The 26889-nt window shown below is 35.7% G+C and overlaps 1 protein-coding gene across 1 annotated transcript in view; it reads right to left on the bottom strand.

Annotated features, from left to right (window-relative positions):
* Rsrc1 (arginine and serine rich coiled-coil 1) overlaps window positions 1–26889 on the bottom strand; it is a 326375-nt gene that overhangs the window by 247929 nt on the left and 51557 nt on the right. The window contains exon 4 of the mRNA XM_028763545.1: window positions 424–597. Coding sequence (XP_028619378.1) covers window positions 424–597 — 174 coding nt within the window. The remainder of the gene's footprint in view (window positions 1–423; window positions 598–26889) is intronic.

Raw genomic sequence — 26889 nt, 5'->3', positions numbered from 1 at the left:
GTATGTAGAAGCACCTAGGTTATATAACACAAGTTCAAACCCTTGTGATTGGATTGTATATCCAGAATGGACTAAGAAATCCATCCGAATTATAATAATCTGGGGTCTTTTCTCTTCACCTGCACATTTTAAAAAGCCATCTCAAAAAAAGGCAGCTAATGAACCACTAGTAAAATAAATTCAATGATGCTGTAGAAATTACTTGTAAATAGAATCAAGAAGTGTTACATGTTATTATAACTGAATAATTTTTTAGAGAATATATATTTCAAGAAACACGCAAGATACTGGCAAGCTCTTACCTTCTTTTACTCTTACTAGAATTTACCCGAAGTGTAAGAACAGGAAGCGCCTCAAAGAAAACTTAGTTTGCATACTGCTATGAAATTACTGAATGTACCACATTAGACTCTATCAACTCACCCGCGTTTGATGCTGTGCGATTCTTTGTCTTTGCCTTTATCCTTCTCCTTTTCTCTTTTCTCTTTGTCCCGGAATTTACGCCTGTCTCTGTCCCTGGACCTACTACGAGTTCTTCTGTGACTGGATCTTTCACTGCTTCTACTATGTGAGCGTGGACGAGGTCTTGACCTGGACCTACAATAAACAGATTGTATTAAATCGATTTAGTCTGCCTTGAATTTAAAATGCAACTGACCTAAATTACTTTAAAATACTCAGTTTCAACTCTTAGCCCCAAAATTGTGTAAAGCAAGTATATAAATGATTCCCTACGCATGATCACTCTCTTTTAAAATTATATGAAGATGTATAGATGGTGTCAATTTTGAAGGAAATTAAGGTTCACTCTAAATGTGAAAATAGGAAAATTCTGAGATGCAAGTAATAAGACCATCATGTGGGTCTGCACCTCCACCTGCCTTTGAGGACCTGTAAGTAATGCCCCACCCCCACCCCACAGTCCTGACTGGCTCCCTGGAAGCTTGATGTAATCAGGGACAACACAGGTGAGACCCCTGCCCCAATCCACCTGCTTATTGGTTCTTGATCAATCAATAAAAATGCCAAGGGCCAACTGCTGGGCAGAAGGAAAGAGGCAGGACTTCCAGGTTCCTGCAGGCAGGCAAGAGATGCAGGAGAGGAAGGGAGATTTTGCCATGCTTCGGAGGGAGAAAAGGTGACCAGGCATGGGAGATCTAAGGTGGAGTGGCCAAGACTAGAAATGCAACTAAACTATGGGCAGATTAAGAGGTGCTGAGCTAAGAGTATTGGGAGGGGCACGCTAGCTGAGGGAGATTAGAAGCACTCAGAAATTGAGCCAATAATGCAGGTTGAAAATAAGTTTGTGTGTGTGTGTATGTGTGTGTGTGTGTGTGTGTGTGTGTGTGTGATCTGCGGGAACCTGGGGACGGGGGTGGAGCTTAAAGTGGGTAAGGAAAAACTACATGCTACAAGATCCTGGACAGATGTCTTGCAAAATCTAAGAGACCACAGATATCAGCCAAGACTATTATAACCAGTAAAACTACTAATTTCTATCGATGCAGAAATTAAAACCAAGTTTAAATAATATATTTCTACTAATCCAGACTTAGAGAGGATACTAGAAGAAAACTCCAACACAAGGAGGGTAACTACACCCAAGAAAACACAAGATTTTAGTCATCTCACAGAAAAACCAAAACAAGAGAATCACACTCACATAATACCACTTCCAACAACAAAATAACAGGAACTAACAATCATTTGTCTTTAATATCTCTCCACATTAATGTCTTCAATTCCCCAATAAAAGGCCACAGGCTAACAGACTGGATATGTAAACAGGATCACTCATCTCATTCTGCTGCTTACAAGAAACATATCTCAACTACAAAGATACCTCAGACTAAAGAACTGGAAAAAGGTGTTCCAAGCAAATGGATCCAAGAAAGAAGCTGAAGTAGCCATTCTAACATCTAATAAAATAGACTGTCAACCAAAAGTAATCAAAAGAAATAGGGAAGAATAGTTTATACATGTCAAAAGAAAAATTCATCAAGTTGAATTCTCAATTCTGGACATCTATGCCCCAAATGCAAGGGCACTCATACTCATAAAAGAAACTTTACTAAAACTCAAAACACACATGGAGCCCCAAACAATAATAGTGTGAGACTTCAATGCCCCAATCTCAGCAAGGGACAGTCATCAAAACAGAAACTAAACAGAGACACAATGAAACTGACAGATGTTATGAACCAAATGGATTTAACAGAGATCTACAGAACTTCTCACCCAAAAACCAAAAAGAATATACCTTCTTCTCAGCATCTCATGAAACCTTCTCCAAAATTGACCATATAATGAGGCACAAAACATACCTCAACAGACACAAGGAGATTGAAATAACCCTTTGCATCCTATCAGATCACAATTAAGGCAGGACTTCAACAATAACAGAAACAATAGAAATTCCACATACTCATGGAAATCAATTAAAAACAAAAAGAACAATATAAAGAATAAAAACAAAACAAAACAAAAAAAAAAACAAGAGCTAGTTCTTTAAGAAAATCTACAAGATAGACAAATCCTTAACCAAACTAACTAAAAAGCACAGAAACAGTATCTAAAGAATAGAAACTGAGGAAATTCAAAAAAATCATTAGGTCTTATTTCAAAATCTTATACTTGACAAAACTGGAAAATCTAAACAAAATGAATGATTTTCTCAGAAAATTGGAAATAGTTCTACCTGAAGACCCAGCTATACCACTTCTGGGCATAAACCCAAAATATGTTCCACCATACCACAAGGACACGTGCTCCACTATGTTCATAGCAGCCTTATTTTTAACAGTCAGAAACTAGAAAGAACCCAGATGACCCTCAACCACAGAATGCATACAGAAAATTCGATACATTTACATAATGGAATACTACTATTCAGCTATTAAAAACAAGGACCTTGTAAAATTTGAAGGCAAATGGATGGAACTAGAAATTAGCATCTTGAGTGAGGTAACCCAGACCCAAAGGACATGCAAGGTTTGTACTCACTGAGAAGTGAATATTAGCCAAAAAGTACAGAATACCCATGATATACACCACAGACCCAAAGAAGGTGAACAGGAAGGAAGGTCCAAGCAAGGATGCTTAAATCATACTTAGAAAGGGTAACAGTCATGAGAGGCAGGGGGAGGAGGAGAGGGAAGGAGGGAGAGAGGGAGGGAGAGATCTGAATAGGAAAGGAGTGGGAAGGGGAAAAGTGGGGCAGGATCAGATATGGAGAAAGACAGGAGAAAGGCTCAGAGTGCCAGGAGAATAAATGGAACTATGAAGCTGATGAGAGTGGGAGGTGGAGGAGTCTCTAGTAAGTCTCAATCAGAGACCTGGGATGAAGGAGGCTCCCAGAGGTCAACGCAGGGGACCTTGGTCAAAATGCGCAACATTAAGGATATGGAACCTGAAGAGACTACCTCCATTAGCCAGACAGGATGCCCAGTGCGGGAATGGGAACACCAACCTACCTACAAAACTTTTGATCCAAAATTGGTCCTGTATAAAAGTAATGCAGGGACAAAGATGGAAAAGAGACTGAAGGAATAGCCAAACTAACTGGGCGAACTTGAGACCCATCCCATAGGTAGGCATCAATCCCTGACACTATTAATGATGTTGTGCTTGCAAACAGGAGCCTCACATAGCTGTCCTCTAAGAGGCTCTACCCAGCAGCTGACTGAGACAGATGCAGATACCCACAACCCTTATGGAAGAGTTAGGGGAAGGATTGAAGACCCTGAAGGAGATGACAACCCCGCAAGAATACCAACAGTGTCAGCTAACCTGGACCCCTAAGAGCTCCCAGAAATAGGCACCAATCAAAGAGCATATATGGTCTGGTCTGAGGCCTCTGGAACACATGTAGCAGAGGGCTGCCTTGTCTGGCTTCAGTGGGAGAGGATGTGCCTAATCCTGTAGAGGCTTGATGCATCAGGTTGGGGTGGGTAGGGGTGGCTGCCCTCTCAGAGGAGAAGGGGAAGGGGGAACTTTAGGTGGTAGACTGTGAGGCCGGGCAACATTTGGGATGTAAATAAATAAGAGCCAAATAAGAAGAATATAATCTTAATAACTAAAATTAATAATAATATACTTCTACAATGCAAATTTTCTAAGGAAGCACCTCCGTGTGTGGGTAGAAGAAACAGAAAGAAAAGAAATGTGTGATTACAGATATATTAATTTAACAAATCATCTGACTTTATGTACAACATATAACTTGAGAAACAACATTCTGTGTGCCTAAACTTGTTAGTTATTTTCATGCTAAGAAAAATAATGGAAGCAAATGGGTGATAGGAAGATGACTCAGTGGGCAAAGTGCAGGTTGTGAAAACATGAGGCCCTCAGTTCAGACTCAGGCACTCCCATACAAAGCTGGGCAGCATCTGTAACTTCAGCATTGAGTGTAAGATCCAAGGATCTGCTTGCTGGCTGGTCTAGCAAAGCATGGTGAGCTCCAAAATCAGTGAGAGACTCTCTCTCAAAGAGTAAGGTAGGAAAATGACTGAACAAGCCATCCTAACATGAACTTCTTGCCTACACATGTGCTTACACAAGGGAGCACCCAGGCATACATAAGCACACAGTGTTAGCCAGTAAAGCTTCCTCGTTTGCTTTGTTCTTGTTGAATGTTTCTGTAGTAGAGTCTTGAACTTCTAAGCTCCAGCAATCTACATGCCTCAGCCTCCTGTGCATCAGTGTCTTGAGATGTAGAACTACACATAAACAGCACCACATTTAGCAAAAAGGAAAGTCTAAAACATTCAAAGTAACGTTTTAAGTCTCTTCAACTAATATAACAAATGTATTTAATATAATCTATAAAAACAGTTCTTTCATTCTTAGAATCTTTTTTATCTATTCACTATTATTCCTATTTTCTCAATGTGCCCATAAGGCCACTAACCCACTCTTAACCGTGAGTCATATAAAATGAGTCATTTTGTTAGGTATGGGATGATATATTATGTGCTATGAAGTAATGGACTCAGGTCTGGGTCAGAGTACTGACAAGAATATCCTTTAGTAGACTGTATCCTACAGGTAACTAAAACAGCTATATTAAGGTATAGGAGAGTGGCCAAAACCCAGACTTCCCTTAGGGTGGGGTGCAAAGGACACAAATCCTTCAAAAAGTAAATGGCAAATTCTTTTGGGAAAACCTATGACTGTGCACACAGAACAAATAAACTCCAACAGAAAAACTTCTGATTAAAAAAAAAAAAACAATTAACCTTATAAAATAAATGGGAAAAAGCTTATTTTTTGCTTGCTATTTAGAATATTATTACATAATAACAGAAGGCTATGCTTTAATTAGATAGGAAAATAAAGCAGTCTAAAGTAGAAAAACAAAAAACAAAAAACAAAACAACAACAATAAAAACCAACTAGCAACCAGGATAATGAAAGGTGAATCCTGAAAGAAGTCAAGGATGACATCCAAAAATTCTAATGCCTAGCTCTGTAATATTCAAAAAATTTTATGTGTAAACTATTTTCAAAACTCTCACTGAATCTTAAATCATCTAAAGAACAGCAGACTCTAAACAGCTAAGAATAATAGCATGAAACCAAAGTATCAGCTATCACCACAAGCACAAGACCTCTGCAACCTCAGACCAAGTTAATGTCCTGCTAAAACAAAGGCTAAGATCATATTACTGAGAATACAGTAGTACTACCAGAATACAATCATACCCAATATAAAGTGTGTGTGTGTGTGTGTGTGTGTGTGTATTACATGTACAAACAAAGCTGTAAAACATGGTCTATTCTTGGCATGGGGAAGTGAAACAAACATAGTGAATGGAGATGAAGCCAATGGTAGGTAAGATGTTAGAATTAGTAGGCAAGGGTTTTAAACAGTACTTACAACTATGCTCTCAATAAATATAAAACAAAGAAATCTCAGTAAAAACCAGCAGCAAACTCTGGGGGAAAAACAAAAGGAATTCTAGAACTGAAATCACATTAAAAAATATGTTGAATGAAATTTAAAACAGATTGGTAGATAAGGCCAGAATCTGCATCTCATCATGATTGGGCATCTAGAAAAGGGTGTCTGCTTTTATGACATTTAGTGAATATATTGCCAGAAGTCTTTTTTTTTATATAAGATTTAAGCATGAGAAAGAAATAAAAGATATAAAAAAAAGGGATGAAGTCCAACTATCCTACATGCAGAAAAATTCTAAAAACTTCACCAAAAAACTATTAGAACTAATTAGAATTCAGTAATGTTGTAGGATACAAAACCAGCACAAGCAAGCATGATAGCATAATCCTATATTTCCAGCATCTGAGAAGTTGATGCACATGGATCAGTAGGTTGAGGGAGACTTGCCACACAATGAGATTTAGACTAGTCAGAACTATCATATCAAGACCTACTTTTAAAACAAAACACAATGTCTCAGTAGCACTTTATTTTGGGTGGTCCTTGGAATCAAACCCACACTGTTACAGATGTTAGGAAGATGGTCTACTTCTGAGATTTATATCTGGCTGGCTCAGTAGCATCTTAATACATCAAAGAGACTGCTGAGAAAATCAGGAGAGTAATCTTGTAACAATAGCTATAAAATAAAATCCAGAAACAAATTTAACTAAGGATGTAAAAGAAGTTTACAATAAATACTACAAAATCTTAAAAAAAGTAATGAATGTCATAAAGAATACTGAATTTTTCCATGTTCAAATACTGAAAGAATAGTTAAAATGCCCATACTCCACAAAGCAACTTACAAATTTAATGCAACCGCTGTCAAAATGCCAGTAACATTCTTCATGAAGCTATTAAAACAAAATTCTAAAACATAACACGGAAATCAAAAAATTCTAAGCACTTGAACAAAGCTAGGGAGATCACAATACAAATTTAAGACATAGCCACACAGTACAAACAGAGTCAGTAACACAGTGTGAGGTCTGAATAAAAACAGATATACAAATGAATGAAGCACAATAGTGATCCCTGAAACAAGCCACCTGCAGCCAAAGTAATTCTTGACAAAGGCACCAAAACATACATTGAAGAATGGAAAAAGTCTTCCCAATAAAGGGTGGTGCTAGACAAGTATATATCTAAGCACAGGAGATTGAAACTTAACCCCCTGTCTCTTGTACTGCACAAAATTCAACTTGAAATGGATGAAATAACTAAATATTAAGACTGAAATTATTAAAGAAAAACAGGGAAATCTTTAAGATACTGGTATATTTTAAAAATGACATTAATGCATAGACATTGGCGAATGAAATTGAAATACAGAATTATATATTAACAAATATATTAATTGATATATAGGTATCAAAAATTGGATTTGTATATAATGTTAACTAGCATATTGTATGCATATATCATATGGAATTAATGCATATTAACCAAAAACAATTTAAAGATAGGTAAGCTACTTTAAACCCTAAAAATGGTTTATGAGCTTTATATTTTGAATAAATACCTAATAATTTATTGTAATCTGCTTGTTTTTCCTCAAAGAATACTGTTTGAAGAAAATATATAGCCATTAGCAGTTTACATTGTGGGTTATAGTTGACGTGCATTTGGACAAAATCATATTTTTACTACACTTGAAATATATATACACGTTAGTAATGTACTCAAAATTAGATAAATATTAAGTTAAAAATAAAGAATTCCTCAAATAGTGGTTTTCTCAAATAAGTTATCTCTTCTTGTTTCCTTATATGCAAAATAAGAGTGCTGTTAACTACCTTAAGCTACTATTTACTTAGGTAAATTGTGCATTAACAGCCATTAATAGCCATGTGAGTCAGGAGGCAGTAACTGAGGGCTGTACTAATTTGTATCATGTGAATCAGAAGCACACGAAATATGTTTATCTTCTACCATAGCTAATGCAATTAAACAATATTCTAGTCAGACAGTGGTGATACATGCCTTTAATCCAGCACTCAGGAGGCAGAAGCAGGTGGATTTCTGTGAATTCGAAGCCAGAGTGGTCCACAGAGCTGGTTGAAGGATAGCCATTGCTACACAAAGAAATCCTGTCTTGAAAACCAAACCAAAGTAAACCAAAACCAACCAAACCAAAACAAAGCCATATAATGATTATGAACCTTTGAGAAGTTAAGTTCGACATAAAGCTTACCCAAATCTAGTTGTATTTCTATTACACAGGAAAGGAAACCACAATCTGCAAAAGCCATGTGTTCTCCACAGGTAATCCTCAATAACAAAATAAATGACCTGTTATGTTTGCTCTCAACTGGAAGACCCTATCACCTACCATGCCTATTGAGAATATAACACAAGCCTATTGAGAACACACACAGATCCGGGAGCTAAGGTACTATCCCAGGAAAACAAGGTTCAACTGGCACTGCCCTAGAAAAACAGATCATGATAAGTGTCCTATGATCACTGGAGCAACACTAGAATCTGTGCATGGCCAGGCAACTTATCAGTTATCATCCAACCCAGCCTTCCTTCTGTACCTTTCTTCTCAAAGTCTAACCTCAATCTCTCCAATCTATTAAGAAAATTCAGTTAGCTTTAAAGCGGTCTAGTGGTTTCCCTTGACATAAACACTCTGTTGTAGAAAAAATATGCCTTCAAGTTCTCCAAACATGTCTTGCTCATTATTCACTGAATATACTTAAAAATTTTGTGTCGTTCTAGAATACTCTCCAATCAATCTTGTGTGACATATAAACTAGGGTGGCAAAATCACACCTATACATTAAGGTTCCCATCACATTACATTTAACAATAGAATACATTTAAGAACCCATAGTATACAATGTTGCAAGATCTTCTTAGTATTGTTTATAATTTTCACATAATAAAGATATTCCAAAAAATTTCCACGAAAGAAAAGAAACCAAATACAAAACTAGAGACAGAGTAAAATTATAAAATACAGTTTTAAATGACTATAAAATCACACATGAATTTTAAAAGAATTAAGCTAAAACAAAATAAAAGTAATTAAGCTATTAACTTGTTGGTTATTAAAAGAATCATTTTTCACAAATTTGGGTAAGATTCATATCTTAGATATATGCTCAAGTCTGTGTTCAGGTAAGTAACTTTATTTACAAATCTGAAGAGTCTCATCAAGAAAAAAATAACAGATCAGAATAAAAAGACTTCCTACTCTGACCAAACAAAGAAAAAAGAAACTATATTAGCATTTAAAATGTCATTTGTCCCCAGTTCCTTAAATAAGTATCTTTCTGATAAATCACTCTAGAAATCTCTGGAGTACAAAAGCCAATATGGAGATGTATTATAAGCAAAGAACCATTTGGTAAAAAATGTGGGACTCTAGAACACACAATATATAAGCAATAAATGGACAGCAAGATGTCCTATTATACCAGATAAATGCTTTCAATATCTACAGAATAAGAAGAATAACCATAACATCTCTACATAAAATGAATTACTGCCCTCAAAAGCCAATTTTTCAAGTTTAATTGGCTAATAAGTTCTAAACACATGTAATCAAAACAGATACCTTAATATTTTGAGTTTCAAAACATAGCTGCAGTACTTCAGAGAGTCCTTAAGTGCTATAAATAAAGATAACATTTACTATAAAATAAAAATTATAATTAAAATTAAATAATTACATATTGAATAAAACCTAGCATAGATTTCATAAAAGGATGACACTGTAAACAAAGGGATCGAATTCCACTCCCTACCAAAACCTAATTAAAGCCATAACCAGGGGAGTTTTTTAAAGACCTACACTTTGTACACTATGGAAAAGGAAACGTTCATTGGTGGGTTGGTGGTAAAGAAAAACTAAAAAACAAATGGTAAAACTCAAACCTCTACAAAACCACAATTAAATCAAAGCATCTGAAAACACACTGTCACAGTTAATTCTGATTGTCTACCTACTTTAAGAAACATCTCAGAGGCCCAACAAGCATCTGAAAGTGTCAGATGCAGATACTTACACCCAACCAATGGACAGAAGCTGGTGACCCCTGTGGTTGGATTAGGGAAAAGCTGGAAAAAGCTGAGGAGGATGGTGACCCCATAGGAAGACCAGCAGTCTCAACTAACCTGGACCCCCAAGATCTCTCAGACACTGAGCCACCAACCAGGCAGCATACATGAGCTTACATGAGACCCCCAACACATATACAGCAGAGGACTGCTGGGTCTGGCACCAGTGAGAGAAGACACACCTAACTCTCGAGAAACTTGAGGCCTCAGGGAGTGGGGAGGCCTTGGGGGATGGAGGTAGAGAGGTGTGTGGACATCTTCTTGGAGATCGGGGAGGAGGAATGAGATGAGGAACTATCAGAGGGCAGACCGGGAAGGGGATAATGACTGGACTGTAAAAAAAAAAAAAAAAAAAAAAAAAGATTAACTACATCCACAAACAAACAGAAAACAGAGACTAAGATGGTAGATTTAAATTTAAGTATATTGGTCATAAGCATAATTTCAACTAAATAATGAAAAAGAGGATCAGAGTGTAATAGCATAACTACAAACAACTTTCACATTCAAAGTGAAAAATAAAATCAAAGAAGGGTTTAATATGGAAAAATATCACATAGACATAGCAAAAAGAAGTATCATGAACTGTACCAACATATAAAGTAGACTTCCAAGTAAGAGCACAGAGAGCTAAAGCAGGAGCATCACTTCATGATGGCAAGCTCAATCCAAAACAAAAGAATAAAACGTCTGAATGCGTAACATGCAATAACATAGCCAACAAATACATAAAGCAACAGTAAGAATCTCTGAGGTAGAGCTCTAACTGTACACTTGTATGTGCCCTCTGGGTAACCAACAAAAGAAGCAGTAAAGACAGTCAAAAGACTATGTAAATGTTTGAACCCAGCTACTTTACAATTCCTGTATACAGTGCTATATATATAATATATACATATTATATAATATATATACATGTACATATACATATGATAAAATCAAAAGGATCCTAGCCAAACTAGCTCTAGTTTCAGTGAGAAAGTTCGATTCAACAGTTTGGTGGAGTATAACTGAGGATGAGGCTCAAGATTGATCTCTGACCTCCAGATGTATGCTACAAAGCAGGAAAACTTAAAACATGGATGATTTGCTAACCCTGGACCCTTAAAGAACGACAAGGTATCAAGACTTTGCAAGGCATTGTACCAACCAGGAGGAAATCAAACAGAGAGGAAGGATGTAGAACTCTATTATAGGGATCACCTGATGTGTTCTAATCTATAAATACATGTGGTAAAATGCCATGGGATAAAAATATACTGGAAAGCAATGAGATTCCTAAGTATCACTGAGGAGGAGACATAGTGTTCCCACTCACTAGATTGAAGAGAGCTCCCATATAAGACATTAGTACCAGAGCAGTAACACTGGAAACAAACTCATCATATAGGAAATGTCTTAATCAAGCTTGAGAGCAAGACTTGAATTGTAAAATATAACTACATGATAACCGTAAGTCACAGCTACACAAAGGTTTCTTGGATTATGTATCATTTTAATGAACACAAAACGTTTGCAAATATGAAGGTTAAAAGGTAAAAGTTTGTTAATAAATCTGCTATTTGAAATTCATCATCAAAATCATGAGGGTGGGGGATATAGTCCTGAGCTCAATGCTCAACACCAGAAAGAAAGATGGAGAGAAGGAAAAAGGCAACTGAAAAAGAAATAAACCATGATGGCCAGTATTTCAGTCCAATCCACATAAATCTACTCAAAAGGAACTTGAAATAGTTCAAATAGCCACAGCAACAGCAATTGTATTGGGGGTGGGGTGGGGCTCAAAATACACACACTCAGAAATTAACAACTTAAGTATTTTCTGCTTTTGTTATTTACCCGCCTTCATGTACCTTAAAGAAACATGTTTACATCAGCAGGTTTCCCAAATATTTTGAATCTGAAAGACCAATATTCACTGTCTTCACCAAGAGGAGAAGCTACAGTATTTAAGTGGTATAAATCAAGTGTGTAAACAGGTTTTGTTTGTGTATTCTGGGTGTCTAATTCCCTAGTCACATGTCCAATTGAGAAACTATTTCTTATTGAAATTCCATACACAGTTATTGGTCCTATTTTTCAAATCAACATTTACTATTATCAAAATTCAAAGCTAATAAAAATCAAAACCATTTTTATTTACTGTAATAGCTAGTACTTTAAAATATGCATAAGAATATGTTTATTATACTTCTTGTTTAGTAAGGGTCCAGGGCCTGAGGTTTCCCCATAGTAGCAACACAATGTTTTTTTTTAAGAAACATATCAGCTGTTCCCATGTTAACGTTTACTTCTAAGTACTTAAATAGTGGTCGTTACCACGGTTTCGGTTTTTTTGGCTTTGTGTGTGTGTGTGTGTGTGTGTGTGTGTTTAGAAGATGAACCCCATCCCATGCTGGGGACAGTTGTTTATTTTGTTTTGCTTTTGGTTTGGGGAAAAACTAAACTGTGGAATGGGCAAGGATCACAGAAAATCTGTGATAAAATTGAAATCTGAAGCCAGCTCTGTACATATCCTTTTAACTACAACACAATGTGAGATCTGATTGCAGTATCATTTTTAATTAAAAATATATAAGATAAAATAAGCATCTATACAGACTCATTTCCGAAATATTATCAAAAGATTTAACCTTCATTTTTTACAAACTTGTCTACTTAATAAGTATTGGAATTCTCATATCAAATTCCTAGTCACCATCTTCAATCTCCACTTTTAAAAAAAAGGGTAGAATTGAGAAAGAAAAAAAAAGGAAAGAGAAACACAGAATGTCAGTGCTTCCCCAACTAAAAACACATAACCCACCCACTCAGCCAAAGGTTAAGTCATTTAGTCAAGTTCAAAGATCTTCAAAGACTTCTTAGATCCAGATAAGCCCATATGTTACCAAAATTCTGTGAAAAAGCTATTACTTTCCAATCTGCTTCTCATGTTTAAGATACAGGACACACAGATGCTTGGCATCACTCATCAGTCTTCCTAAAATTTCACACTAGCTAATCAAGCTCCACCAATAACTTTCCTACCAAAAACCCCTAGAAGTGCCTTTATGCTATCAGTGCCTAGCTCGCCTGTTAAATCTGAAAGTAACCATAAAGGAACATTCAGTTACTGTACAATACGTGTTAATTTGCTAATTTCTTCACAGGTAATCAATTAAAATGTAAAATATTGAATAAAATTAGTTGCACTAAATTTAACAGCTGCTCCATAAGCATAATTAGTTTCACAAGGGCCATATGTACTCTGAACAGAGAAAGAGTTGAAACAAATAGACAGATTTTAAACAAGTTTGAGAAAATCTGCATTTAATTAGCAGGTGGGCACTACAACTGCATAACGTTTTTATACATTTATATTTATGAAGTGACAGAAGATCTAAAGGCTTTTTAAAACAGCGTTTATTGTTTGAATGGGAACTGTTTTGCTGCATGCTAAAGTGATTTAACTCCTTATAGCTCTGCTTTGAAAAAAATCATAAATGGTGAAAGAAAACATGTGGAAAACTGTAAAACTAGAAAGAATTCACGACAAAAAACAGATACACATACCATAACTAAAAGGAAACTACACTTAATTAAATGTATACTACATCTGGAATATCAGCCTAATAAAACGTGAAACTATTAATTTTCATTGTTCTAAAGGAAATGAGGTCAGTGTCATTTAATAATTCCCCCAATTACATTGGACTTACTCCTTGAACTGTATGTTCTGGACACCATTTAATCTGAAAATACTACATTCTTTACAACAGCCTTACCTTAACTTTGAATAAAGGCATTTAAATTACAAAGGGGTAAAGAAATAAAGTCAGTAAATGAAAATTTTTACCAGCTGGTAGCTACTAGCATTATATTCTAAACCTTAGGACTTTCAGATAAAGTTAGTCATGGATGTCCAGGAGAATGAGAATACACTCTCTCTATAGCTCCAAAAATCACTTTTTAAACAACAAAAAACTCATTATTGTAAAAATTAAGATGATTACATATCACAAATAATCTCATTATCATCAGTTATATTTATTGTTATTAACTATAAGTATATAAGAATCTTTTTCAAAGATAAAATGTTTTCTTTCTTAACAGAGTAATAACTTTTGTTGCAGAAAATGACTCCCCCTTCAACCCCACACACACGAAACAGAATAATGAAGGCAGTTACAGCATTCTCAGTAAATACAAAAATGAAATTCCTGCATTGTCTGAGAAGGAAAGGAGTGAAAATACTAAGTGCGTAATCAACTAAACTAGTACCTGGAGAGTTCATTATTTCTCCCTCCACTTAACCAAATAAATAATGGAAATTAGTCTATTTCAGCATTAAAGATAGTGAGCTACTTCCTTTAAATAATAAGGTAGATGTGTGCAAAGTTAAACAATTAAGCATCAACTTTTGTTCTACTATCTTATTTTGAAATTAAAAGCTATCAATTTAATATGGATTGTAATATGCAGAAGCTAAACCTAAAAATTAAATTTTTGCATTCATGAAATCTATGAACCAGAACAAAAACTGAAGCAATAAATACAGCTGTGCAATCAAATTCTAATATTTGTAACCTAATTTAGCAATTTTGTCATAGTCAAATGAAGAAAATCATTCTCCAATAAATAAATGTTGTAGTTATAAATTTGATCACTTGATACTAACAATATGCCCACCGGTGGTGGAGCACACTTTTAAGTGCAGCTCTGGGGAGGCAGAAGAAGGTGAATCTCTGAGTTCGAAGCTAGCTAACTTCAGTTATCAGAACAAGTTAAGATACCCAGAGATACAAAGAGAAAACTAGTTCTGAAAAAACAAACAAACAAAACAACAAGAACAAAGACTATCAATACGAGTTTTACTAAAACACTCCTTTAAATCTATCTATACAAAACCCAACTAACATCTTTAAGAAAAAACATATTCTGTACAGATTGAGTAATTTACAAGTCAGAGTATTATCTGCATGCTTTTTAGATATGATTTTCAATTACTTGCTCATCGTTTTTGCTTCTATTCCAAATCTGTGAACAGTCTTAAATTGTTTATGTCAATATTTTAGCTAGATTAATAAAGGGCTTTCATAGCAATAAAATAAACTGGAGAAAGTGAGATACCATAGGCATGAATTATCTCAAAGATAACCATATTCTATGAATAAAAACAAAAATCAGATTACCACAGTATTTCGGTATACTGTATGCTTGGGTAAAAGAGAAAAGAATAGATGAAATCAGAGAACACATGAATATATTCCATAATTTGATGAGTACTTTAAAATTAATTTTAACTTTTTTTGAAAAGTCGTAATAAAAAACACAACAGGTTTTTGAATGAAACAATGCCAGTGTCTTTCAACTCTTGGTTCCTAATGAAAAAAGTTCAGACAGCTAACAATGAGTATCTTGGTTAAAAATATACTAAATAATTGATTGAAAATTAAGAAGTCATAGCTCTTTTTCATTTATGCCTTATCTTTATCCTACACAATATCAGAGTGACCTAATAAAGGTAATCTTAAATTCAAAGTCAAGACACAATATAAATAAATGACTTCATACTACTGAAAACATCAACAACCCCCTCCCAATCAAAAAATGGGACACCATTAAATCCACAGCATGTATGGATTATTAGCTACAGTAAAAGCAATACTATTCCTGCATTAAAACTTACTGTTTTTGCTTTGTTGTTTTTTACTTTATGTGACTTATTTTCCAGCACTGTCCTGAGTTCCATCTGGGAAAAGTGGTTAAATATGTAATTATATATAATTATAACCATGCTTATTTTCAACTGGTATTTTCATTTTAAAACAATACTTTAGAAAATCTAACTTCCTAAATAATCAAATTTACAACAAATTGCCTTAAAGTTCAGTAAAATATAAGCTTACACTAACAATACAAAGATATTTCTTTCTTTTTTTAAACAGTGGTCAGGGACAGCAAGACACCTCAGCTGGGAAAGGTCCTTATAGTATGAAGCACACAGTCTTGGCAAAGGGATTACTACAGAAGAGGTTTCCATACAACTCCCAATGTAGTTTAGTTTCCATCACTACATGGGTCACAGTAACTCTGGAAATTCAATATTGCCCTACGTTCTCATATTTAGTCTTGAGTGAGCAAGAGAGTCCAGAATGGAAGCCCTGGGAAGTGCCTAAAGGGACACACAAGGCCTGAGATCTTTAAGAGGTCTAACCTGGCAGGTGACTGAGTTACCAAGGGATGAAAATAGTTATACTCTCTGGTCGACTTAGGGCCAGTGTGAACCCCAGCTGGAGAGTGTCCCTATCACCTGAGAAAGGGGACCCATAAAATTACTATAGCTGTGTTCATTAAGTGTCAGTTTTATGTTTGACATTGTGAACTTCACAAATGATTTGTGACTAACATAAAATCCAGAACTGGAACACATCCGACATCTTTCTGCCTTCCAGCCTTTGAATTAGCTCTTCCTACTTTGCTAGCACAGTTCACCAGATATCTCAGATCCCATAGCCTCTTTCCAGCCCTTGCCTAAATAACTTTTCCTCATTAAACTGTCATTCCTACCTTGTTAATACTTAAATATGAATTCTCCCGGCCTACACTTTCCAACACCCCTACTTTGCATGAAACATAATCCAGTGCTTACTGGATTGTATTTATTGTTTATCCTTGCTCACACTCCTTAAGAAGATATACACAACAGTTTCATATTTAACAAACGTATCCCAAATATCTAGAACTGGGCCTCTAACAAAAGACATTCAAATATTCATTTTAAATAAGTAAATTCATGTACTACATTCCCAATTTATATCCTGTCTCTTAAAATCTAAAGTTATGTAATTTTTTTCCGTCATACATTTAAATATTGGAGTGACCTTTTTTTCCATGAACAATGAATGTCTTAATGTATATTAGAAATTAATAGCATTCTCTGTTCTTACCAGTAAGTAAGCATGAGCACAACTAACATTATAGCATTGTAAGTTATTTTGGTTCAAATTTACATTGTTCTGTATTATCCATGCTATAAAAACAGCTAAGAAAACTCATAATGCAAATTTTAACACAATGAACTCTTTCCTAATTTTTCTATAAAATATGTGTATATATATAAATTATATATAATATACATACTTATAAATACACACACACACACGCACAAAGGAGTGGTCTAGTACACAAACAACCATCATTTGCCACATACTAAAAGTTCTAGGGATTACTGCTCCCTTCAAAATACAATTTTCCCCAGACCACAAAAATTATTCTAATGTGTCTACAACTGAAACTCTAATATATATTATAAAGTTCCAAGGACACTACCTAATATGCCACATATAGCAAATTCATTTTGTGCTTTTGTCCCTGAGCCCTGATTATTCTAATATTCTCCAATAGAGCAAAAGAAAGAATTTTTTAAAACTTTCAATGCCAGAAATTATTTTAGGATTAACTTGTTGAATAACTGCCAGTCTGGCCACTCATTAGTGACTGGAAGAGTTTAAGGATTAAATAAATATGGATCAGAGATGTGGCACACTCCCTTATTCCCAGTACCCAAAGGTCAGAGGCATGTGGATCTCAGTGAGTTTGAGATCAATCTCTTCTACATAGTGAGTTCTACGTCAGTCAGAGCTATATTGTGACAATTTGTCTCAAAACAAAACAAAAAAGAAAGAAAAAAGCATATATATATATATGTGTGTGTGTGTGTGTGTATACATACACACACACACGGGGGGGGAGAGCTGAGATAGATAGATAGATGGATGGATGGATGGATGGATGGATGGATACTAAACCATATATTTTCTATAAATATTTGGACAAAGAGAACCATAGGCTTGAAGATATACAAAAACAGAAAAAGAATTTTTCAAAATCCAATTCTTGACAAAGAGTTCTAATAAATGACACGAAAACCCTAATGTGTAAAAGAAAAAATAAGAAAATTAGAATTTATCAAAATTTAAAACCTTTGCTCTTGAAAGGATCCTGCAAAAAGAATGAATATGACTGAAAGAATTTGGTAACTACCCATTGCAAAGTAGGGTTGCATGCCAGTATTCTCAAGCTACTCAAAAGCTAAAACAGGAGGACTGTTTGAGCCTAGTAGTTTGAAGTCAGCCTGGGCAACATAACGAGATTTGAAATATTAACAATTAAAATTAAAAAGAATTATTAAAACTCAAATAATAAATGCAATTCAATTAGAAAAATGAACAAAAGAAAGACATTTCACCAAGAGAACACATGAATATCAAATATGGACTAGCAAATATGTTCTATATCACTAAAGAGTTCAAAATGCAAATTAGGATTATTATGTCGCATCACTATAAATACAATTAACTATAGAAGAGCTAACAGTGGGTTATATCTAGGTGAGTCCCTTAGACAAAGGTGTTCCATACATCCTAGCCCTATCCCTAACATCACAGGCTATGATAGCCAAGGTTATTGGTTAGTCTCCACAGCCTGATGGTAAGGCTATATTACTGATGACATAACTAACTCATGTCATCAAATATGGAGGCACCGCGCTGCTATACAACTAGAAGCTTCATCCCTACTGACTAACATTTATAGTCATATAGTACTAGAATGTACTTTGCACATAAAATAATCATCAATATTACCTAGTTATAAACTCTGAAACTCACAACTAAAACCTGCCTGCAAGATCAATGATACAATAGTGGCACAAATGTTATCAGAGTAACCAATAACATTTTGAAATTGGATTTATGAGACATTCAATGAGATGAAACCCACATCTAAGACTGCTAAAGTGATCAAGACCCTGAGACAAGATAATAAAGCAAGAAATACATTACCAAAAAAACTCCAAAACACCAAAAAACTTCAGTAACCAAGAAAACAAAGTTTAAAGATTGGTAAAATGATAAAGTATTTAAGCAAAATTTAAAATTTGACCTAACGAGCAAATGGACAAAATTTAACTAAGAACTAAAAATATGTGTATCCGTTAAGTTGTAGGCATAATATAAAAACTGATGTAGGGGGGATGGGATAGGGGGTTCTAGGGAGGGGAAGTGGGGAAAGGGGATAATATCTGAAATGTAAATAAATAAAATATCCAATAAATAAAAATCTCAAGCTGAAGGAAAACAACTGGCTATCTACCAGATCACGGAGAACTCTTTATATAGTTTAGAGGATTGAGAGTGCGTGGAGTATGCTCTCTAATCAAAGACCCAGAATTAAATTATGCACAAAGATAGCTAAAAAAGAAAACTCACCTTGAATTTGGAAATTTCTCAATGCATTTGTATTTAATTCTCAAAGAAAACACCACAATGGAAACTAAAAAGTAATCTTAAGCAAATGAAATGAAAACATCACATGAAACTCACAGGACAGGGAGACTAAATTGTGCTGACAGAAAACTCCACCCACATATTAACATGCATTAATGGATGATTTAAGCATCCAGTTCAAGAACTCATTTAAATATGTATGACAAATTAAATTTAAAGAAGAAATTTGATACCTAACACCACCAAAAATGAAAGAGAAAAAAAACCCAAAAAACAATTAAAGCAAGAATTAGTGATGAGAAAGTAAGAGAAAGATCAATGAAATCAAAAGTTACTACTTTGGGAAGATTTTTAAGATTAATCAATCTTGGGCTGGAACGATGGCACAGTTGGTAAAGATGCTTTGCTGCCAAATATGGTAAAGATCAACAACTGATTCCTCTAAATTGACTTCCACTTGTTTGTTTGGTACTTGTCTTCACAGCCTACAGACACACAAGCACACACGCATGTATAAATAAATGTAAGAAAAAGTGAACAAGGTAATACATTTTATTTAAAAATAGAAAATTGGCCTTCAACTGTGGCACGTACCTTCCAGTAACACACCAAAATGAAAAGAAACACAAAGAGAAAGGGGAGGGACACTTATATGTTTCCTAGGCCTTTTGGGAAATAAAGAGTTGTTTCTTTGGTCATGTACATAAAAATCTATGAGAAGACTGATAATTGCAGACATCAAGGGAACGGGACTCTGTTTCAAAAGAATGCTTCATATGCATTATCACGGCAAAACAGGAAGAATTACTTACATCACCCAGCCACTTCACCCTGTATGCCATGGGCATCACTGTACACCAAAAGTTATGGGTGAGAGTCTCCCAAGACAACGAATTTGTGGCTTGTGCTCTGAAAGCCACACAGCTTCCTAAAATGGGTGAGGAAAAAGTCAGCCTGCTCCAGCCACAGAAGACAAAAGCACACTGTGAGGACCAATGGAAAGAGTTCAAGCTGCTAGAGCCCATCCCCTGGGAATCCATGGCTTAATGGTACAAAAAGAAAGAAAGTTCTTAGAATGATTTTTAAAAACATAATAAACACTAAAAACAGAAAAAAAGATTACCAAAACAGAATCTATAGACATAAAAACCAAAGAAGAAAAAAAACATCCTGCAAATAAATCTGAAAGCCTAAATGTACAACTAGCAACTAACACATAATAAAAACAGAAATTTTAATGCCAATTATCTCCATATAGATGTAAAAACTCAATGAAATCCCAATGATAAAATAGCTTTCTGCTCCTGTCTCCAAAGTAGGCCATGCCTTCCCGCCATGAGAACTCCACTTCTCTGGAACTGCAGATTACAATAAAGCTTTTGTGGTTTAGCATAGCAATGGAAGAGTAACTAAAACACCATGCGTGGTGCAGTTACTCAGGAAACTGAAGAAGAAAGATCAAGGGTTAACTTGGCAAGATCCTGTCTCATACATAAAAGGTTTGGGGTTTGATTGGTTTGGTTTGGTTTTGGTATTTTGAGTCAGGATCTTATATTGCCCAGACTAATCTCAAATTCCCTATGTATTCTGAACATTTAGAAGACTTCCTAGCATAAGTTCAGTCATCAAAACTAACCCTCAAAAAGAAGAAATAAACCACATACCTCACTCATAATTAATAATAATAATAATACCATATTTATGAGTTAAAGAGAGAAAGAGTTTCTAAACAGGTTCCCTTCACAATCTTGAGTTCAGAAATAACTCCTTAAACATAAACACAGACAAACACACACATACACACACACACACACTAAAAAATTTAAGCAAAACCAACTTTGAAATTAAGGATAATTAAAAGACAATATGAAATATCTGAAATAATATTCTTTAAAAGCCTTAGAGTTAGAATACATTTTTAAAACTTTAAAACTCATATGAGAATCACTGGGCAGTAGTGATGCAGGCCTTGAATCCTAGGAGGCAGAGTCAGGCAGATCTCTGTTGAGTTCAAGACCAGTGTGGTCTACAAAGCGAGTTCTAGGACACCCAAAGCTACACAAAGAGACCCTGTCTCAATAAAATAGAAATGCAAAACAAAACAAAACAAAAAAACTGAGTATAAAATTAGAACAGTGACTACACACACACACACACACACAAACACACAACTACCTTCTAGAGATTTACTGACACGAGCATTTTGCTTTTTTAAAGAAATCTAAATGATCAACTAAAACATGAAAATACTTAACTTCATTAGTCATTAACTAGGAAGCTACACTTAAGGCTGAAAGCATATTATTGTAGACCTAGCCATATGGTTGAAGCTAAAATAACTAACAACATCAGATGCTTGTAGAGATGTAGGGCACAGGGAAGTCTAAGCAACACTGGTGGGAATTAAGAAGATTCAAAACCTTACACACATGTAGAAAAAGGTTAGAAACACCAAGATGCAAACAATCCAGTAGCCCACCATTAGTCACACAGTTTAATTATGGCATATTTATACTGCTGAATACAGAGCAATACTGAATGAACTAGGGCTTCGTGACATAAATGAATCTCATGTAGAGCAAATGAAAGCAGACAAAAAAGATTCCACACTAAAGCCAGATGTGATGGTGCATGGATGTCACCTGAACATTTAGAAGGATGAGGCAAAAGAATGGAGAGTTTGAAGCTAGCCTGAAATTACACAGAAAGATCCTCTATCAAGTCAGAACAATATTATACACTTAATGAGTCTATTTCTGTGTACATAATGTTTAAACAGTAACCCTGTGTTAAGGCTTTGGAGGGAACTATGAGAAGAATGAGGGAGTGAAGTTTGAACAGGTGCTCAGTGTGCTAACCATTTACAGCTTCCTACATTTATCCATTACCTGACATTTCACTAGAATGTATTAAATAAATAAATACAAGTTGCTTGCCTAACTTACTGGTTTAGACACGTCTCTGGAATACCTTCCAGGATACTATGACTAGTTCAATTTTAAATTTAATGCCTTTTTGACTACTCAGTTCTTCTTAAATCTGAAAGTTAAAGTCATTTAAAAGTAAATAAATCTATCAAATGCCAAGCATTGAGCCAAGATTTGTAGTTGCTGCAATCCCAATACTAAAACTATCTTTGTTTTCTTTTTTAATAACTTTGTTCACATATAGTTTCAATGTCATAAAATTCACCCATTTCATGATTTCATGTATACAGCTGAATTGCTGTGTATAAGGATACCAATACTGTAACCACTAACCCCCATCAGTGTTTAGAACATGTGCATCATCCCAGGCGACTCCTCCATTCATATACATTACACAAGTAACCAATCCAGGTCTGTGTGCACGCCTGCTGTCTCTGGATATGTACACAAGTGGGAGAGTGATGTGCATGGCTTCTCTCACCTGGCTTCTCTCACAGCACAGGTCTTTAAGCTTGTTCACATCACAGTGCTCATCAGTTCTTCGTTTTCATTGCTGAATAATATCCCACCATATACTTACACATTTTTTTTTTTTACAGACTTATCAACTCAGGAGCATTTTGGAAGCCATGAGTCACCCTTCTGAGAATGTTTGTGCAAAAGGTTTTGTATGAACATATGCTTTCATTTCTTTGGGGCTGACTATAAAAGGAGAACTGCTAGTGAATATAATAAGTTTAACATTTATGGAGAATAAATACTGTATATTTAGATAAACACTAGGAACAAAACAGGTCAAGCTTTGTAAAGAACAGAAGACATGAAATAACAGTTAAAATAAAATATTTTGATTTTGTAACAACCAAGTATAATTTTGCTTAAAAATAAATTTCAAATTCATGTTTGATATGTAGCTTGTATCTACTAACTTTGTCAAAATACCAGATTCTACACAGCTAGAGAAAGTAAATAGGCTTTACAGTATTGACTTATGATCAAATGGTCTGTTTGTCCCAACTGTACCAACCATGAGTGTTTTAAAGTATATATAATTCATCATATAAGAGCCACAGATAAGTAACCCTGGTACTTATCCAAATCTGCAACTGTGATTCATAGAATGGAAATGATAGTGTGCTGGCTAACTTTAATGTCAACTTTACACAGGCTAGAGTTATCTGAAAGAAGGGAGCCTCAACTGAGAAAAATACTTCCGTAAGATCCAGCTGTAGGGCATTTTCTTAATTAGGAATTGGTGGGGACAGCCCTTCTATACTTAGAGAAGGGAGGAGATGTCAGGGGCAGCCCTGATTACACACTGAAGGCCTAAAATCAGCCATAGGCCTAAAATCAGCAATAGGCCTATCATACATGTATACTAACACCAAGTCTTGGGTCTCAGTGGAAAAACATTGAAACAGATGGCTATAAGCTAATGTAAACAGGCAGCTTTTGTGGAAATTTACAAGCCTGAGTAGTCATAGACCTTGTAAATAGGTAGCCTGGGCAGACAATACCAACTTAGATAAGGACAATCGAGTCATAGGCAGAGTCATAGTGACTTGTCCCCTGAACCTTCACCCAGCCGATACCCGGTTCTGAAGATATCTGTATTCCCCCTGATCACCCACACTCCAGTGTCATTCCCTTCCCCACATCCTGCCTTTCTGTGTTTATAACCCCTGTGTGAATGAATTATGATTTGAGAAAAAATAAATTAAAAAAAAAAAAAAGGAATTGGTGGGGAAAACTCAGCCCACTGTGGGTGATGTCATCACTGTACCGATGGTCTTAGACTCCATAAGAAAGTAGGCTAGGCAAGCCATAATGAGCAAGCCAGTAAGCAGCACCCCTCCATGGTCTCTGTGTCAGCTCCTGCCTCCAGGTTCCTGCCCTCACTGCTTTTGAGGATGAACTGGTATATAAAACTCTGAGCAACATAAACAACTTCCTCTACAAGTTACTTTTGGCCATGATGCTGTGTCACAGCAATTGTAAACCTAATCAAGACAAACAGACAAATAGGTGTAACCTATAAATACAATAACAAGTATGTCCTTTTTATCATCCCCACCCCCCCCAGCCCCTGCCAGTGCTCAGGGAAATACACAAAGAAACCACTGATTTGTATCCTTAGCCCATGACTTTAAAAAAACAATCCACATGTCCCTGATCAAAATCAATATGTTTTCCTAAAGGGTGTAAGGATAATTCTTTTTCTTGAGTAAATGATTAATCCAAATTCAAATGCCAAGTTTTCACTGAATGAATGATCAGCCAGCTATTGAAGAGAAGTTTAATTCATTCCTAAAATATAAATTTATTTGCATATAAGCTCATTTTTAAAATAACAAGAATATTCCAATAAAGACCAATAATTATTTCTAAAATTAAAAATGAACAGAATCAATACCTAACTGGAAAAATGACAGCATTTTTGTTTTGTTTTGTTTTGTTTTGTTTTTCTAGACAGCATCTCTCTTTGTAGCTCAAGGCTGTCCTGGAACTCAATCTGTAGATCAGGCTGGCCTCAAACTCAGAGATCTGCCTGTCTCTGCTTCCTCATGCTGGGATCAAAGGTGTGCACTACCACCATCCTGAGATGACAGTATCTGTTTAAAGTTAGGAAAGCTTACTAATATAGACCTTTCCTTTACCATCTTGCTCAACACTCCATAAAAACTGTTCATTAAAAGTTACAGTCAATGCACTCCTTTCTTCATTTCTAATTTCAGAGTTTACCTAGTTAAGTACAGTAGGAAACATATTAACAAAAGCTTGAATGTCAAAGCAGAATAGATAGTGCTGGAGAGATAGTTCTGCAGTTAACAGCAAATGGCTGCTCTTACAGAAGACTAGGGTTGGATTCCACACAACAGCTCACAACTGTCTATGACTCTACTTCCAGGGGATCTTAAGCCCTCTTCTGGCATCCAGGGCGACCAGACATGATATGGTGGTTCACAAACATAGATGCAAAATATCCATATACATAAAACTAACAAAATTTTAAAATAAAAAAGTTTTTAAAAAGAAGAATATACAAACACACAAAAAAATATTTCATTAAATCCTAAAATTACCAACAGTTAAAATATTTCTTTTCTCATTTGGGGAGTTGGGGGTGGGGATGGTTATGACAAGGTCTTTCTATGTAGCCCTGACTAGCTGTCCTGCAATCTGTTATGTAGACCAACATATGGCTGGCATAGACTCAAACTCAGATCTTCTGCCTGTATATATCTCAACGCTATGGTATCCAACTCCCAATGCACTTGGAAGGCACCTTTTGGCTTAAGTAGACACCTGCTACTGGAGTGTCTTGAGAAACTCAAAGATTACATATGATCAGCCTACAGAATGCAAATTCCCCAGATATACAAAGCAAAAGGGCTACCATGATAACATCTCTGCCAAACATCAGATACTTATTCAATACATACTCAGCAATAATATAAACCAACAGAAGGGAAAATCCAGAGTTCAAATGACCACCCCTTGCTCCCATGCCCATAGGCAGCAGTCTCCAATTTCCAAAACCCAAAAAGGAACTGTCTCTCTTTTGATATTTGATATTCAAATTTTATTCGTAACACTTTCACTGTTGGGAGTCTTTCTGCTCTCTTCTGTATTTCCGCTAATCACTTCCTCTTTTCATTCGCTTCATGGGGTTCTTCTCTACTCTTTTCCTGCCTCCCTCTGTTCACAGTGCTTCTCTTTGCTCCCCATTCTGTCACATTCTTTTAGCTCCATCATTATTATTTCCACACTTACCTAAGTAATTTTCAACTCTACACTATATTCTACCACAGTTTTGCCATTTTTCAGTTCTATGGTGATAAGTGAAGTATCAGTGAGCTGTAGCTGACTTTACGTCATTTCTATAAGAAAAACAGCATTTCTTTATCTTGTATGGCTCAATGTTGCTGCTACAGAAAATTGTTTCTTCCTCACCCTGTGGATTAAGCTTTCAAGAGTGGGCTGCTATAAGATGATCTTACCCAAAAATCATATGAGAAATCTAAACCAAGAGACCACATATCACAACACAAGATGCATGCAAAACCAGGCAATAGTATCCCTGCAAGAACACAAAACTGCTCAAATGCCAAACACAGAGGTACTGAAGCAGACAGAATGCTGGGTTGTGGGGGAGGGGTATTTCAAAAATTGTGTAGTAAAAATGATCAACTACTTGAAAGAGAATACACACAAACAGATGGATTCAATGCAGACCCTGGGCAGGAAAATCAGCAACATATACAGAAATGGTCCACAAAAATGGAAGATAAAACCAGCAATCTGGATGAAGAATTAAGCAACATGAAAAGAAAGAGAAATAATAGGGAAAAAAAGACATGTTAGAAACCTAAAACTCAATGAACCTAATAAGAAAGAAAGAAAGAAGGAAGGAAGGAAGGAAGGAAGGAAGGAAGGAAGGAAGGAAGAGGAGGAGGAGGGGAGGGGAAGGGAGAGAGGAAGGGATAGGGGAAAGGGAAGGGGAAGGGGAAAGAGAATAGAGAGGGGAAGGAAGAGGAGAAGGGGAAGGAAGATGGGAAGGGGAAGGAAGAAGAGAAGGGGAAGGGAGGGGGAAGAGAGGAGGGAGAGAAGAGAGGAGGGAGAGAAGAGAGGAGGGAGGGAAGAGAAGAGGAGGAGGAGGGAGGGAAGGGGAGGGGAG

This window comes from Grammomys surdaster, unplaced genomic scaffold, assembly GCF_004785775.1.
Source record: "Grammomys surdaster isolate TR1022 unplaced genomic scaffold, NIH_TR_1.0 139, whole genome shotgun sequence".
Taxonomy (NCBI): Eukaryota; Metazoa; Chordata; class Mammalia; order Rodentia; family Muridae; genus Grammomys; species Grammomys surdaster.
The sequence above is the reverse complement of the archived record's forward strand: the minus strand, read 5'-3'. Positions and strand labels throughout refer to the sequence as shown.